Source organism: Salmo salar, chromosome ssa01 (assembly GCF_905237065.1).
Source record: "Salmo salar chromosome ssa01, Ssal_v3.1, whole genome shotgun sequence".
NCBI lineage: Eukaryota > Metazoa > Chordata > Actinopteri > Salmoniformes > Salmonidae > Salmo > Salmo salar.
The window spans coordinates 79,004,444-79,020,887 of NC_059442.1; the positions used below are offsets into that span (position 1 = coordinate 79,004,444).

Consider the following 16,444-nt stretch of genomic DNA (forward strand, 5'->3'; position numbering starts at 1 on the left):
CAGTGGGGGGTTGGTGGTAGATGATGATGGGGGGGTGAATCTGCAGTATAACTGGTTTAGTTTATTCGGCAGTAAAGAGAGCAGACGGAGCAGACCTGTTCGTCTACCCATGACAAGTCAAATCCACCTGAAATCTGACAGTAAATCAAGACAGCAGACTGTTGCTCCTGACTGAGTATTCTGAGTGTCTCCGAAAAATGACTCATCAGGTGGCTCAAAACAAGTTAATTATCTGTTCGGGAGTAGACTAGGCTTTAAAATGTGCCCTCCCCCACCCGGCCAGTCCATCTCACTCCTGACCAGCCAATGAAAGCAGACCTTGGGAGTGGAGTTTAAGCCCTTGAGCGTGTCACATTCCTCATTCCTGTCACAGCTGTCCCTGTCCACCTCTGCCCAATAATTTCCCTCCCCCTGTCTGGGACTGGGACTACAATATAACGAGAGGAAGAAGTGTGTACTGTATATCCTCTGTAGCTCAGTTGGTAGAGCATGGTGCTTGAAACACCAGGGTAGGGAGTTAAATTCCCGGACCACGCATATGTAAAATATGACTAAGACGCTTTGGATAAAAGCGTCTGCTAAATGTCAGATAATTTGTACATCTACTAACAAGAGAGCTGGCCAGCCTGCCCCTTCTGTCATAGTAATTGTGTTTACATGTGCAATGCCAGATGTCAGCAGACAGTGTTGTATCATAGTGTATCATTTCAAAATCACTAAGTGATTCTCTCAGCTACAATTTTGGTTGGATTTTTATCTTTCACCAAATATACTGTACACGGTGTTGGGGGGAGGGGGGTCTAAGGCATAACAGGTAACTCTGGAATGCTGGCCTTCTAGGCAGAGTTGGAAAGAAAAAGCCATATCTCAGACTGGCCAATAAAAACAAAAGATTAAGATGGGCAAAAGAACACAGACACTGGACAGAGAAATTCTGCCTAGAAGGCCAGCATCCCAGAGTCGCCTCTTCACTGTTGACGTTGAGACTGGTGTTTTGCAGGTACTATTTAATGAAGCTGCCCGTTGAGGACTTGAGGCGTCTGTTTCTCAAACTAGACACTCTAATGTACTTGTCCTCTTGCTCAGTTGTGCACCAGGGCCTCCCACTCCTCTTTCTATTCTAGTTAGAGCCAGTTTGCACTGTTCTGTGAAGGGAGGAGTACACATCATTGCACAAGATCTTCAGTTACTTGGCAGTTTCTCGCATGGCATAGTCTTCATTTCTCAGAACAAGAATATGCTGACGAGTTTCAGAAGAAAGTACTTTGTTTCTGGCCATTTTGAGCCTGTAATCGAACGCACAAATGCCGATGCTCCAGATACTCAACAAGTCTAAAGGCCAGTTTTATTGCTTCTTTAAATCAGCACAACAGTTTTCAGCTGTGCTAACATAATTGCAAAAGGGTTTTCTAATGATAAATTAGGCTTTTAAAATGATAAACTTGGATTAGCTAACACAACGTGCCATTGGAACACCAGAGTGATGGTTGCTGAGAAATGGGTCTCTGTACACATTCCATTAAAAAAAATCTAAATAAATCAGCCACTTCCAGCTACAATAGTCATTTACAACATTAAAATGTCTACACTATTTCTGATCAATATGATGTTATTTTAGTGGACAAAAAAGTGCTTTCTTTCAAAAACAAGGACATTTCTAGGTGACCCCAAACCTTTGATAGGTAGTGTATATGATTGGTGTATTTCACTGCACTGAGGTAATTTCTACTCCTACCTGAACTAATTTCTGTGTCTGGGACAAACCCTGCCTGTATTCAGTCAAAAAACATACTTTTTTCTTGTAGCATACAAATAATTATGTAATATATTGGGAGTACTCAACAAAAACCAGTGTAAACCAAAATAAACAACTGATGAATTGTAAACAAGCTCTTACGCTTTGCGGGATTTCTTTTCTTCCAGGAATCCAGTTTTTGATTGGTTTTGTCTTTTGAGCCACATGTAGACATTTATTTATTTTTGCACACAAGAAAATACAAGACAAGGGGCGCATGCAGGTTGCTGACGCCTGCCAGATCTTACAATGCCTGGATAGGTATTTTACGCATCAGCTAACCCCATCATGTTAAAGCAATCTGGTGCCCGACTGCACAGTCAATGACGTGGCACACAACCATTGGTTGATGCATGCAACGTCTGAGCAGGAGAACGTGACCAATGTGAGTTTAAAAGCCAAGTGAAAAGTGCATGTGCAGGAGAGGTAAACAACAAAAAAACTACCTGAGGGGCTTGTAAGGGCAAGTTTCAAATATTTATTGAACAAAACAAAAAATGATATCATGATTATTAAAACAGAGAAGCAAATAGTTGGGGATTTACCCAAAGAAAAACATGATGGATCAGGGATAAAAATAAATTAGATTCCGGTCAAATGCTTAATCAACATTGACAGATCAGCAGACGATTATTGGGATGAGTCATTGTATGGAATATCCAGTAGATATTTTTTTCATTTTGTATTTGAAGGAGTTGAAGTTGTTTTAGTTATTGAGGTGGTTTGAGAGACTGTTCCATAAAAACGGACTTCTGTAAGTGATGGAAAATTTGCCCTAATCTGATACAGAAAAGGGGTGTTCAGATCAGTGGCAGATCTAGGCAAATATTATTAACCTGAATTTGAAAAGAGATAGAAAAGAAACAGGGAAAAGGTTTAGTTTGAATTGGAATATAATTATAATTATTTTTTTACATTTAGGGACAACTTATTTGCTTTGAACCAGTCATCTACATTATTTAGTTCCAAATGAATTTAAGCGATACGTTTTTGACTTTCTTGATTCTAAAGAAAGTGATATGTTAGTGTCAGCAAACATCAACCCAACCCAGTAGTAATTTAAGTTTTCTTGTGTATGTGGCTGTGTAGATGTTCTCTGCACCATGGCAAAGCTATGAATGCACAGCAACCTGCTTCTGCCAGAAGGAACACTAGGGAATAACCTTGACCAACAGGCTATCCCTCACTCCATTGCATTTTGATGTATTGTGGTGTGTATTTTCTGAGAAATATGGATAACATTTTCTTCCACTTCAAATTGCTGAGTGCAGACCTTCATTCTTTCTATAGCTGTGTTTCCAAGAAATGTGAACAAAAACATCAGAGCTCTGTCTCAGCCCTTACTTCCCTTGTGGTGTCATCAGTCAGCGTCTGTCCAGACATATCATCGTGCTGCTCGACATATCAGTCATTGTGCTGCTCGATAGGCCTTTCTTGCATCTCTGTGAGAATGAAAAATGTATGACACAATGTATTAAACCAATAATTATTGAACAATAACATGATCTATCATCAAATTTGTAAACTTTCTGGCAATAATTATTTTGCACTGCTATACCCATCAGTCTCAGGACTCATACCTTAACAATTTATTAAAACACCTGCTAGCTTCTCCACCCTACCCAAGACAGTTTCACTAAACCAGATTCAGTATATTTTCACTTCAACAGATGTAATTACATAACGTCTAAATCCAATAGAAAACCCACACATAATCTGTAGTAATATGATATTCTGCCATCTGTTTATATACAGTAGAAATGACAGCTTTCTTTGAAGAAATGCCAATCTTACATTTAAGTCAGGGAGCACCACCCTTACAAGTTTATTTAATGTACAGCTTTGCAGAAATTGAGTCAAAACCCTCACACATTTTTTAAAACATGTAAAGTGTGTGTGGAAGACAAGGTAAAAAGGTGGGCACGCCGGAGGTCGTAACCTTGCTCCGCAAACACTCCAGCTATTCGAGCAGAGTATTGAGCATCCTGCAGACTAGCTGGGAATACCAAGCTGTTGTGGCCAATGGAATACAAGACGTGCACCGGCACAGCAGAAACTAATCATAGGTCAAATAAAATGTCCCTTTCAAACAAGGAACATAAATGTGTAGCTGTGTCATTTGTACATGTACACCCTTGTGAGTTGCACTTACCTCTAACTTGGAAAAATACAGAGCTTTAAAAAAAGTTTGCAAAACAAAACTTTCAGATAACTTTTTATTGAGAAATTAAGTATTTGGCAATATAAGAATGGTGAGAATGAACATCAAAATAAAATAATATCATACAAGGAAAGTGAGGTCTAAAGTGTTCCACATTCTAGTACAGTAGCAGGTAACCGGTTAAGTACAATTCTTTCTTTGATTTTACACAGATTGGAATCAGTAAACAAGGTATCATTATTCAGAGGCAATGCAGAACTAAAAACTCTGGCTAAGAGTCTTGCAGAAAATGTGGGCACAACAGAAATCTTTCATTATTTCCACAATAAGCCTCTCCTCTGCTGGTATACCAATGCTACCTTTCAGCGACAGTGGAGACTTGATGGAATAATGTCAAGGAAGACTGAGGTTTATTGCTTTGCTGCCTAGAATGATTTCTGTCGCAACTGACATCATAACCTGATCTAAACTGAGGAACATTGGTGCTTTTCAGCATGGACTGAAGAGTAAGCAAGAATATTCTCTCAGGCGAGAGTCTTCATACACAATTTTCAAAAAATAACATTAGAAGTGGCCATCGTGTACACATGGAGGTGAGAATACCAAAGGCATTGGCGAGGCATCAAACCTGAGAAGTGTGAAATCAATTGATTTTCTATCTCTCCTTAACAACATCACACTCTCTTAATTCAAAGTACATTTTAAGACATCACCACAACTACTACATGAAAGACTCCTTTCCGAGTGACTCAGACAAGTATAGAAGTATTAAGATACTAGGTTATGACATCTAGACTCATTGGCCTTTCATACATTAGAAATATTTCCACCAGGTGAAAAGACAGCATTGGGTTGCAGGTGTTAGGAGAAGGGGGCCAGGGTTCAGACTGTCTCCAGAGCCTCGGCAAGGACTGTCACACCCACTGTATAGTCACTCCAGGCATGTGACATGTTATCTAAGCTCCTACTGGGGAGAGTAAAAGGACATCTCTCTCTCGTGGCTAGGGGGGCATACCATTTGCCAAAACATCTGCTTCAGTGGCTCATTAGTAGAGGTAGCTGGAAGAATAACACTTTGCCCAACTGAACACAAACTTCTAAATTGAAAGTGCACAACAGATTTTATGTGTCGTACAGATATTTTTCCTCTGAATAACTGTCCTTTGTTTTGTGAATCTCCCTTTCAGAGACAGAGAAGCTGGAGTGTAACAATACTCTTTTTGTCTTGATTCATTGTGGTTGGTCTCCCACATGGCTGATGCAATGCAAAACAAGTCTATTGTTGTGCCAAAACAAAGACTCCCATTGTACAATGAGTTAATTCTTGCCATGGTCTTACCATTTACTGTAGCAGCCATCAACATTAATTCAACAAAACAGTGGTGTAAATCATCCCAAAATAGCAGTGCAAGGACAACAGCCATTTTTACTAGTTTCTTAATCACGTAAACAAATCTTTAGCTGGAATATAATTTTTTAAAACAAGTCAATCTATACAAAAGACAGGAGAAAGACAGTTCCCACATAATTTCAACCAAAAAAATGTAATATGTTGACGTTTAATCAACGTGGAAAACTGATTGGAAAAAGTCATCAACGTAAGGGAATTTCGTATTTTTTTCACCCAAATTTTAACCTAAATCCAATGACATGGTGACATTTTTTGTTGATTTGACATCTCAACCAAATGTAAATCAAAACTACACGTTGAACTGACATCTGTGCCCAGTGGATTGTGTATAACAAGTCAGTTGTTTTCAACATTGCAAACTTTAGGCATGTGGTCAGGGGGGATAGAAAGCACTGTTAAAGCACTCAGAGTGGATGTGGCTGTCAGGATCTTCAAAGTCCTCTAATGCCTCACTGTCAGGGTCCTGTGTCAAGGGCTCTACATCCTCGTCTGAGGTAGAGGGGTGGGTGAGGATAATCCGAGGTATCTAGCAGGAAATTGCCCAGAAATGGAACATTAATGAGTGGGAAATAAAATGAGTTAGTTTGAAGGCATACTGACATTTCACAATTGTTGTGATGAGTCCACATCTGACTATCTGTTGTCTAAATTTACACCCCAATCCCAAATGAATGGAAAAGACACACTGAATAAAATGTGGAAATTTGACGGTGTGTATCTTTTCGTTTCATCTGGGGTTGAGGTATACTATAGTTGGATCTAAACAACAGATGGTGTGAGACATGACCTAAACTTGATATTACACCACTTATGAGCTTAGAACACATCTGACAAACATTTGAAGTGAAGAATCCCGTTAAGGGCGTTTGATAGTGCTAATACTGTAAATTATGAATTATTCAACAAGAGTGTACATCTAAGGGACACTGAGATGACTGACGAGTTGCAAAGATTGCATCAGCATAGCCGCGGTGGGAAGATGTTTTGAGATGGGAGATGCTGGAAGGGGTGGGCATGCAGCTCAGCAGACATTTTTTGTAATTTTTTTTTAGAAGGGTCTGGATTTTTTTGTGCATTTTTTAAACGCATTTCATCCAATTCTACGTAATTTACATGATCGACAACATTAGCAGAATATTTTTTAATACCACACAAATGGCCAAATGCGGGCTACTGTGTGACTCACTATTCAGGTAGGATACCATTTTTTGTATTTATTATTATTTGTATATCATTGTTATTATTGAAGGCCTACTTAATAATCTAAATAAGCAAAACGTGTTTTGTTTCATTCTGTTGGGACATTTTCTTTGGCCAAATGAAGTTTCAACTGTAATGTTGTGTTGCCGCAATATAATATCCTGCTCGTATTTTCACTATGAACAACGGCTTGACTTACTTTTGATATTACCCTAATAAAGTTTAGAAACTTTTGTGAAGGTTTGGTATGGTGTGGCTATTAGCCTATTATACTGCAGGCCTATGATATGAAGACAGAGCACACTTGCCCTCCAACTGACTCCGACAGTTGAACTTGAGGTGAAGAAGAATGTTTGAGGACTACCAGAGTTATTCCTCTAATCTAACAATATAATATTTTGATTGAAAAATAACAAATTAGCCTCCTTCATGCCTATATCTGTATAGCAGATCCTGTAGCCTATCTGACATGGATTAAGAAATGCATGCAGGTGTCGTTGCATATCTCTGGGGTTAGGCATAAGCCTCTCTTCCTTTATTTATATATGCTACCATTCAAAAGTTTGGGGTCACTTAAAAATGTCCTTGTTTTTGAAAGAAAAGCACATTTTTTGTCCATTAAAATAACATCAAACTGATAAGAAATACAGTGTAGACATTGTTAATGTTGTAAATGACTATTGTAGCTGGAAACGGACGGTTTTAATGGAATATCTACATAGTCGTACAGAGGCCCATTATCAGCAACCAGGCTAATTGATCATTAGAAAACCATTTTGCAATTATGTTGTGCTGATTAAAGAAGCAATAGAACTGGGCTTCTTTAGACTAGTTGAGTATCTGGAGCATCAGCATTTGTGGGTTATATATATATTCTTTTTTTAGATGAATATCATACAGCGGATGCCTAAGCCTATAGGCCTATGTATGTAATGCCCTGATGCATTTAGTGCTCAAATCTCTGACAGCTGAACCATGAGGTGGACAATTATTGTTTTAGGAATGTAAAAACAAACAAAAGGGTCAGGGAAAGGGCATTCCTAGTCAGTTGCACAACTGAATACGTCTTCCGCATTTAACCCAACCCCTCTGAATCAGAGAGGGGGTGCTTTAATCAACTTCCACGTCATCGGCGCCCAGGGAGCAGTTATTTTGGGGGGTTAACTGACTTGCGCAAGGTCAGAATGGCCGCAATCGAAACAAGAAATCGTTTTGCTGTAAATTTGTTATAGGCTGTTTTTAAGGACATGTCAATGTGGCTTATTGGCCAATATGACTTGTTTATCGATGGCGCTGGCGGCGTGGATGTACGCCAAATAAAGGGTTACGCACCCGATGCATATGCAGGACTGGTCAATTTCTCAAATGTCTGATACATTTTCTTCTTCCCAGTCACTTGTCTGGCACCAAATTCTCCTATCGGACACCCTGATATATACTGTATATAGTATGCTACAAATAAACTTTCACTTGTTCCAATATCTCAAGATAAGCTACTTTGAAAAACAGTGCTGTTCACTTAGAATCGCTCAAAGGTTGTTGAGAATTGACAGATTCGTAGACATTTGCTTTCCAAACAGTAGGTCTACGTTTTTCTCGCTATTGTATTTTGAAATGTGTGAAGGGAAAACTGACAGCCATACAAATATAATCCATAGATGGCAGTTCCCATTCAAGTCAGGACTGGCAGCTATTGCTAGTGTACCCATCAGTTTAACAGTCAGTGCCAGGGTTAGAGGTTCCAAAATCATTGCGTGGATTGTGTCTATGGCCACAATGCAACAAGCTGTTCAACATTTAGCGCTCGTACTGCCCAAATTGTGGCCTTACCGACTAAGTGTTTGTGATAAAACTTAATCCACAGAATTTTAGAAGCTATTGATCCTCTGTAGCTGAATTACGCTCTCTGGTGTAGTATTTTTTTTTCTTAATGGCTGTTCAGACAGGAGTAATATAATTTTGTGGAAAGTATTTATTGACACATTTTGGCAAGATTATTTACATTTATTAGGGGGTGTTACAGCACCCCCCAGCACCCCTACTTCCCACAGCTATGTGCATCAGAAAGTCTTGAGGCTCTTTAAAAAAATATATCATAATCTGTCCTGCCTTCGTCTCCTTCCCATTAACTGGACTGCTTGTTAAAGACTTGACCAGGTGAAAACCAGCCTAATGATGAGCTTCCACCTTGTCAGTTTTTCAGACTAGTGCAGATAAAGGAGAGGGGGTGAGGAAAGGAAAAATGTTTGACCCCTGAGAAGATCCTTTTGCTTACCGTCATGGTATTTTTCACCACTTGAAGTGCATTGCTTTTAAACGAGACCTCCGGTTCTCGTTTCAAGAAGGACCAATTAAGATCGCTCTGCAGATCAGACTGAAAAGAACCAAAGACATGAACAATAATGAAAACCATAACCTAGATGGAGAGAATGTTCAGAGAAAACAAGACAGTATAATAATGGAGACATTTTAAAAGGACATCTTGAGGATTTTCTGAAACCTGTGAAATATCCAACCCAAAATGATTCTGTTCTGCCTCACCTTTCTTTGTCAACACAATTATAGTTAGAGCCATTAGTGGTCAACTCCACTCACCCCTCCATTGCCGTTACAGATTCCAGCCTCAATCCTCTTGGTCAGGTCACAATCCACAGAGGGCTCCGAACCTGGCTGCTTGGCCTTGGGTCGCTGGCGTCCATCCTCCAGGTCAACAAGCTGCCAGCTCATGAGAATGTCCGTCTCTGCGGTGACGGCAACAGTGCTTTCCTGCTGGGCCCGGCAGGCGTCGAGGCGCGGAATAGCCCTCTCCCTCATGACTTTCATCTTGATGCAGCTCCCAGCATTCCTCAGGACAGTGACAGCCTCATGGTGGCTGACCTCCTGCATGTCCAGGCCATTGACCTGGATGGACAAGTGACAAATGATCCGGTTGGATGCCAACGAAAGTAGAAGCAGGGGTCAAGGGTGGGTAATAGAAGCTATCACATCAAAATGTGCATTCACTGAAAATAAACAGGTATATATATGGGCCCACAATAGCTCATTCATATCCACATTTGGTCTAAGAATTTGACATTTCATTTGTAGTGCCAATGAAAGGTCAATTCTTTGACCAATATCACTCATATACTGATATCTACTCTCTAGATATAGATATTTTTGTATACTTGCTTTTAGAGCAAAATATTTTTTGTTCAACAAACAGCATAACTCTGTTGTAACAGTAGCCTATACATGCAGAAAAAGAGGCTGTCTAACACTGCAGCCAACAGTTTATGCATTTGTGTCCATCTAATGGCACCCTCCGCTGGCCAGGAGGTGAATGGCAATGGCCTTTTTTACTAAGCCTGGTATGGAGGGGATTTTTCTTTTTTTATTTCACCTTTATTTAACCAGGTAGGCTAGTTGAGAACAAGTTCTCATTTACAACTGTGACCTGGCCAAGATAAGGCAAAGCAGTGTGACACAGACAACACAGAGACACATGGAGTAAACAATAAACAAGCCAATGACACAGTAGAAAAAAAAGAAAGTCTATATACAGTGTGTGCAAAAGGCATGAGGAGGTAGACAATAAATAGGTCATATGAGCAAATAATTACAATTTAGCAGATTAACACTGGAGTGATACATGAGCATATGATGATGTGCAAGTAGAAATACTGGTCTGCAAAAGAGCAGAAAAGTAAATAAAATAAAAACAGTATGGGGATGAGGTAGGTAGATTGGGTGGGCTATTTACAGATGGACTATGTACAGCTGCAGAGACCGGTTAGCAGCTCAGGTAGCTGATGTTTAAAGTTGGGGAGGGAAATAAAAGTCTCCAACTTCAGCGATTTTTGCAATTCGTTCCAGTCACTGGCAGCAGAGAACTGGAAGGAAGGGCGGCCAAATGAGGTGTTGGCTTTGGGGATGATCAGTGAGATATACCTGCTGGAACGTGTGCTACGGGTGGGCGTTGTTATCGTGACCAGTGAACTGAGATAAGGCGGAGCTTTCCCTAGCATAGACTTATAGATGACCTGGAGCCAGTGGGTCTGGCGACGAATATGTAGCAAGGGCCAGCCGACTAGAGCATACAGGTCGCAGTGGTGGGTGGTATAAGGTGATTTGGTAACAAAACGGATGGCACTGTGATAGACTGCTTCCAGTTTGCTGAGTAGAGTAATGGAAGCTATTTTGTAGATGACATCGCCGAAGTCGAGGATCGGTAGGATAGTCAGTTTTACTAGGGTAAGTTTGGCAGCGTGAGTGAAGGAGGCTTTGTTGCGAAATAGAAAGCCGATTCTAGATTTGATTTTGGATTGGAGATGTTTAATATGAGTCTGGAAGGAGAGTTTACAGTCTAACCAGACACCTAGGTATTTATAGTTGTCCACATATTCTAGGTCGGAACTGTCCAGGGTGGTGATGCTAGTCAGGCGGGCAGGTGCGGGCAGCGAACGGTTGAAAAGCATGCATTTGGTTTTACTAGCTTTTAAGAGCAGTTGGAGGCCACGGAAGGAGTGTTGTATGGCATTGAAGCTCGTTTGTAGGTTTGTTAGCACAGTGTCCAAGGAAGGGCCAGAAGTATACAGAATGGTGTCGTCTGCGTAGAGGTGGATCAGGGAGTCAACTGCAGCAAGAGCGACATCATTGATATATACAGAGAAAAGAGTTGGACCGAGAGTTGAACCCTGTGGTACCCCCATAGAGACTGCCAGAGGTCCGGACAACATGCCCTCCGATTTGACACACTGAACTCTGTCTGCAAAGTAGTTGGTGAACCAGGTGAGGCAGTCATTAGAAAAACAAAGGCTATTGAGTCTGCCGATAAGAATACGGTGATTGACAGAGTCGAAAGCCTTGGCCAGGTCGATGAAGACCGCTGTACAGTAGTGTCTTTTATCGATGGCAGTTATGATATCGTTTAGTACCTTGAGCGTGGCTGAGGTGCACCCGTGACCGGCTCAGAAACCGGATTGCACAGCAGAGAAGGTACGGTGGGATTTGAAATGGTCAGTGATCTGTTTATTAACTTGGCTTTCGAAGACTTTAGATAGGCAGGGCAGGATGGAAATAGGTCTGTAACAGTTTGGGTCTAGGGTGTCACCCCCTTTGAAGAGGGGGATGACCGCGGCAGCTTTCCAATCTTTAGGGATCTCGGACGATACGAAAGAGAGGTTGAACAGGCTGGTAATAGGGGTTGCAACAATGGCGGCGTATAGTTTTAGAAAGAGAGGGTCCAGATTGTCGAGCCCAGCTGATTTTTACCGGTCCAGGTTTTGCAGCTCTTTCAGAACATTAACTATCTGGATTTGGGTGAAGAAGAAACTGGGGAGGCTTGGGCGAGTAGCTGCGGGGGGGGTGGAGCTGTTGGCCGGGGTTGGAGTAGCTAGGAGGAAGGCATGGCCAGCCGTTGAGAAATGCTTATTGAAATTTTCGATTATCATGGATTTATCGGTGGTGACCGTGTTACCTAGCCTCAGTGCAGTGGGCAGCTTGGAGGAGGTGCTCTTGTTCTCCATGGACTTTACAGTGTCCCAAAACTTTTTGGAGTTAGAGCTACAGGATGCAAATTTCTGCTCGAAAAAGCTAGCCTTTGCTTTCTTGACTGACTGCGTGTATTGGTTCCTGACTTCCCTGAACAGTTGCATATCGCGGGGACTTTTCGATGCTATTGCAGTCCGCCACAGGATGTTTTTGTGCTGGTCAAGGGCAGTCAGGTCTGGAGTGAACCAAGGGCTATATCTGTTCTTAGTTCTGCATTTTTTAACGGGGCATGCTTATCTAAGATGGTGAGGAAATTACTTTTAAAGAATGACCAGGCATCCTCGACTGACAGGATGAGGTCAATATCCTTCCAGGATACCCGGGCCAGGTCGATTAGAAAGGCCTGCTCGCAGAAGTGTTTTAGGGAGCGTTTGACAGTGATGATGGGTGGTCGTTTGAGCGCAGACCCATAGCGGATACAGGCAATGAGGCAGTGATCCTGATTGAAAACAGCAGAGGTGTATTTGGAGGGCAAGTTGTTCAGGATAATGTCTATGAGGGTGTACATGTTTACGGATTTAGGGTTGTACCTGGTGGGTTCCTTGATGATTTGTGTGAGATTGAGGGCATCTAGCTTAGATTGTAGGACTGCCGGGGTGTTAAGCATATTCCAGTTTAGGTCACCTAACAGAACGAACTCTGAGGCTAGATGGGGGGCGATCAATTCACAAATGGTGTCCAGGGCACAGCTGGGAGCGGAGGGGGGTCGATAGCAGGCGGCAACAGTGAGAGACTTATTTCTGGAGAGATTAATTTTTAAAATTAGAAGTTCGAACTGTTTGGGTATAGACCTGGAAAGTATGACAGAACTTTGCAGGCTATCCCTGCAGTAGATTGCAACTCCTCCCCCTTAGGCAGTTCTATCTTGACGGAAAAAGTTGTAGTTGGGTATGGAAATGTAGGCTGGGATGTAGGCTGGTGATTTATCATATGGCAGTCATAAGACCTACATGTAAACAATCAGATCGGCTAAAACTACAGGGACTATAAACATGGAAGGATGTTTGGGTCCAACCTCCAGTACTCTGTCTCCAATGTGGACCCCCGCCTTTTCTGATGGCCCTCCTTTCGACACTCTGGAAATAAAAATGCCCTGAAAAAAGAAAATATACACTAGTAGAAGTACAACAACTGGCATTTAAATGGTGAACATGATCAAGGGAATTGTTTTAATCAACTGTGGTTTCACTGCGCCTCCAATAATCTGAATCTGGATTTGTCTGGATCTCTCATGCTTCTTAAATAAGTCAGCTGAGAGCTACCACTGAAATGTAATATCAACTGCTTAAATACATATTCAGCTATATTACTGCTGGCTAACATTCCTGCCATTTATAAATGCCACTCCACAGATATTATTATTAGCTATCGTTATCATGCAGGAGGTGGTGCTTCGATTGGAGTTGCAGCAGTGCTGCATCAAGTCTGACAGCTCTGCTGCTCCTGCGATAAGGCTGACCTCATCACGCTCCTTGTAAGGCAGAGAGCCCTTCCCTCCTGCAATGCTGATTCCCAGACTGCCCCTCTGGCCGCAAACTTTGATCTGTAGCTAAGTGGGAAAAAACACAATTAGAGAACAAATGGGCCTGTATCTCAACAGAGCGACCTACAAAAAGAACTTGGCCTGCATACAAATGAAAAATTATAGTACACCTCTACCACAAAGCTTTTATACCATGGGACTTGCATTGTAGCACTAGTAGGAACTGAAGTTTGAAAAACAAATTGAATACATTATATCATAGGGCGTGCAGATTTACTCTTAAGGGCACTTTGGAGATGACTGATTTGTGTGACGAGGTCCTGTCGGCAGCCCCAGCTTGGACCTGTTTCCCGGAGCTAGCAAGGTTTTCAGTGCTATGTGGGGGGGACTGGGGACTGGGCCCTGCTTGCTGAGCTCTGCATCGCTGCAGTTTCCTGTCCTCCTGGATGTCTCCTCTGTCATGCCTGAACCTCCTAGGCATCCCCTCTCCCTCAGAGAAATGGACAGAACCATCCTGGGAGAAGGGAGGAAGAGAAGGAAGAGGGAGAGAAAGGAAAAAGTTGCAATCTGTAGCTTTCAGCAGCTTATAAGTACAACCTTTTGATCTTGACCTCTGGAGACGGAAAAAAAAATATACCCAATAAGTGGGACGTCAAAAAAGTGAGACCTCAAAATCTAAAGTAAATCAAAGACAACAAATGAGACACATGAGGTCAATGGAAGAATACGCTCACTTCTTCAAGCTGTTCCTCCTCGATCTGCTCAGCATCCTTCTCTGGACTGGAGCAGCGTCCCCTCACGCTGTCATTAACGGGGAACAGGTTGAGGCCCCCATGCAGGAGCTCCTTGGAGGCTCCCACCCAGCGCAGGCCAGAGATGGGCCAGTTGTGGCTACTGCTGCCACTGGAGGATGTGTTAGCCTGAGCATTTCTACACCCCTGGAGAGTCAGAAAATATCATGCATAGCTAAACATGTTATGATTGCAGATTAGTCTGATTGTGGATCAGAGCTCATTTTGCTGAATGAGATTACACTTCAAAGATAAGATAAATAAATCGACTTTAAAATTGTGTCATTTAGTTTTAAACTGAAATAGTGCACAGTTTTAGACTAGTGTACGCACAGTAACACAATAAACATTCGTACATACCAGTCAGCTTACAACCTGCCTTTACTTTTCTTTTAAGTTCATAAGCAGGAATGTACACTATATACACAAAAGCATGTGGACACCCCTTCAAATTAGTGGATTTGGCTGTTTCAGCCAACAACCGTTGCTGACAGGTGTATAAAATCGAGCACAAAGCCATGCAATCTCCATAGACAAACATGGGCATTAGAATGGCCTTACTGAAGAGCTCAGTGACTTTCAACGTGGCACTGTAATAGGATGCCACCTTTCCAACAAGTCAGTTCAACAAATTTCTGACCTGCTAGAGCTGCCCCAGTCAACTGTAAGTACTGTTATTGTGAAGTGGAAACGTCTAGGAGCAACAACAGCTCAGCCGCGAAGTGGTAGTCCACAGAATGGGACCGCCGAATGCTGAAGCATGTAGCGCATAAAAATTGTCTGTCCTCGGTTGCAACACACACTACAGAGTTCCAAACTGCCTCTGGAAGCAACGTCAGCACAATAACTGTTGGCCAGGTGTTTCATGAAATGAGCTTCCATGGCCAAGCAGCCGCACACAAACCCAAGATCGCCATGCGCAATGCCAAGCTTCGGCTGGAGTGGTGTAAAGCTCACCACCATTGGACTCTGGAGCAGTGGAAATGCATTCTCTGGAGTGATGAATCACGCTTGAATCCGGGTTTGGCAGATGCCAGGAGAACGCTACCTGCCCCAATGCATAATGCCAACTGTGAAGTTTGGTGGAGGAGGAATAATGGTCTGGGGCTGTTTTTCATTTTTCGGGCTAGGCACCTTTGTTACAGTGAAGGGAAATCTTAAAGCTACAGCATACAATGACATTCTAGACAATTCTGTGCTTCCAATTTTGTGGCAACAGTTTGGGAAGGCCCTTTCCTGTTTCAGCATGACAATGCCCCCGTACACAAAGTGAGGTCCATACAGAAATGGTTTATTTAGATCGGTGTGGAAGAACTTGACTTGCCTGCACAGAGCCCTGACCTCAAACCCATCGAACACCTTTGGGATGAATTGGAACGCCGAATGCGAGCCAGGCCTAATCATCCAACATCCGTGCCCAACCTCACTAATGCTCATGGCTGAATGGAAGCAAGTCCCCACAGCAATGTTCCAACATCTAGTGGAAAGCCTTCCCAGAAGAAGAGAGGCTGTTAAAGCAGCAAAGGGGGGACCAACTCCATATTAATGCCAATGATTTTGGAGTGAGATGTTCAATGAGCATGTTTGCACATACTTTTGGTCATGTAGTGTATGAGGACTGTGTCCAAGTTCTGTGAAATAGTAGCCAATACCCCAAAAGCTATTTATTTATTTTGTACATTCCAATTATCTCTATCTTAATGGCCTAGAGCAGTCAAAAACTAGATTTTCCTTTGGTATATATATATATATTTTTTTATTATTTTATTTTATTCCCCCCCCCCACACTACTGAGGTTGGATTAATACTGAAATTGTGAAAATGATAATGCCCTTTTAGTGTAAAAGATGTTTGAAAAGTCCATCTGAAATTTCTGCCTGTTTTGGTGGGAGGGAGTTTTGGCCTTTCATGGTAACACATGCAGAAAATGTGTTAATAGACCAATAAGAAAGAGTTCCAAAACTCTCTGCCAATAACAGCTAATTTTCAGTTTTCCCTTCCCCACTCAAACCACTCCCAGACAGTCCTAGCAAAAGTCTTGTTTAAGAGGTTTTTCTTTGCTAAGAAGCTA

At 42.0% G+C, this 16,444-nt stretch overlaps 1 protein-coding gene across 1 annotated transcript; it reads right to left on the bottom strand.

Annotated features, from left to right (window-relative positions):
* Nucleotides 1-4,004: 4,004 nt before the first annotated feature.
* LOC106612641 (delphilin) lies at nt 4,005-14,827 on the bottom strand. The gene is made up of 7 exons (XM_014213998.2): nt 14,317-14,827; nt 13,860-14,096; nt 13,559-13,648; nt 13,115-13,192; nt 9,163-9,468; nt 8,843-8,941; nt 4,005-5,893 (listed from the first exon to the last, which is right to left on the bottom strand). Exons 2-7 carry the CDS (start codon nt 14,061-14,063, stop codon nt 5,741-5,743), a joined length of 930 nt encoding a protein of 309 aa, XP_014069473.2. The 5' UTR covers nt 14,064-14,096; nt 14,317-14,827; the 3' UTR covers nt 4,005-5,740.
* Between the last annotated feature and the right edge of the window lie 1,617 nt (nt 14,828-16,444).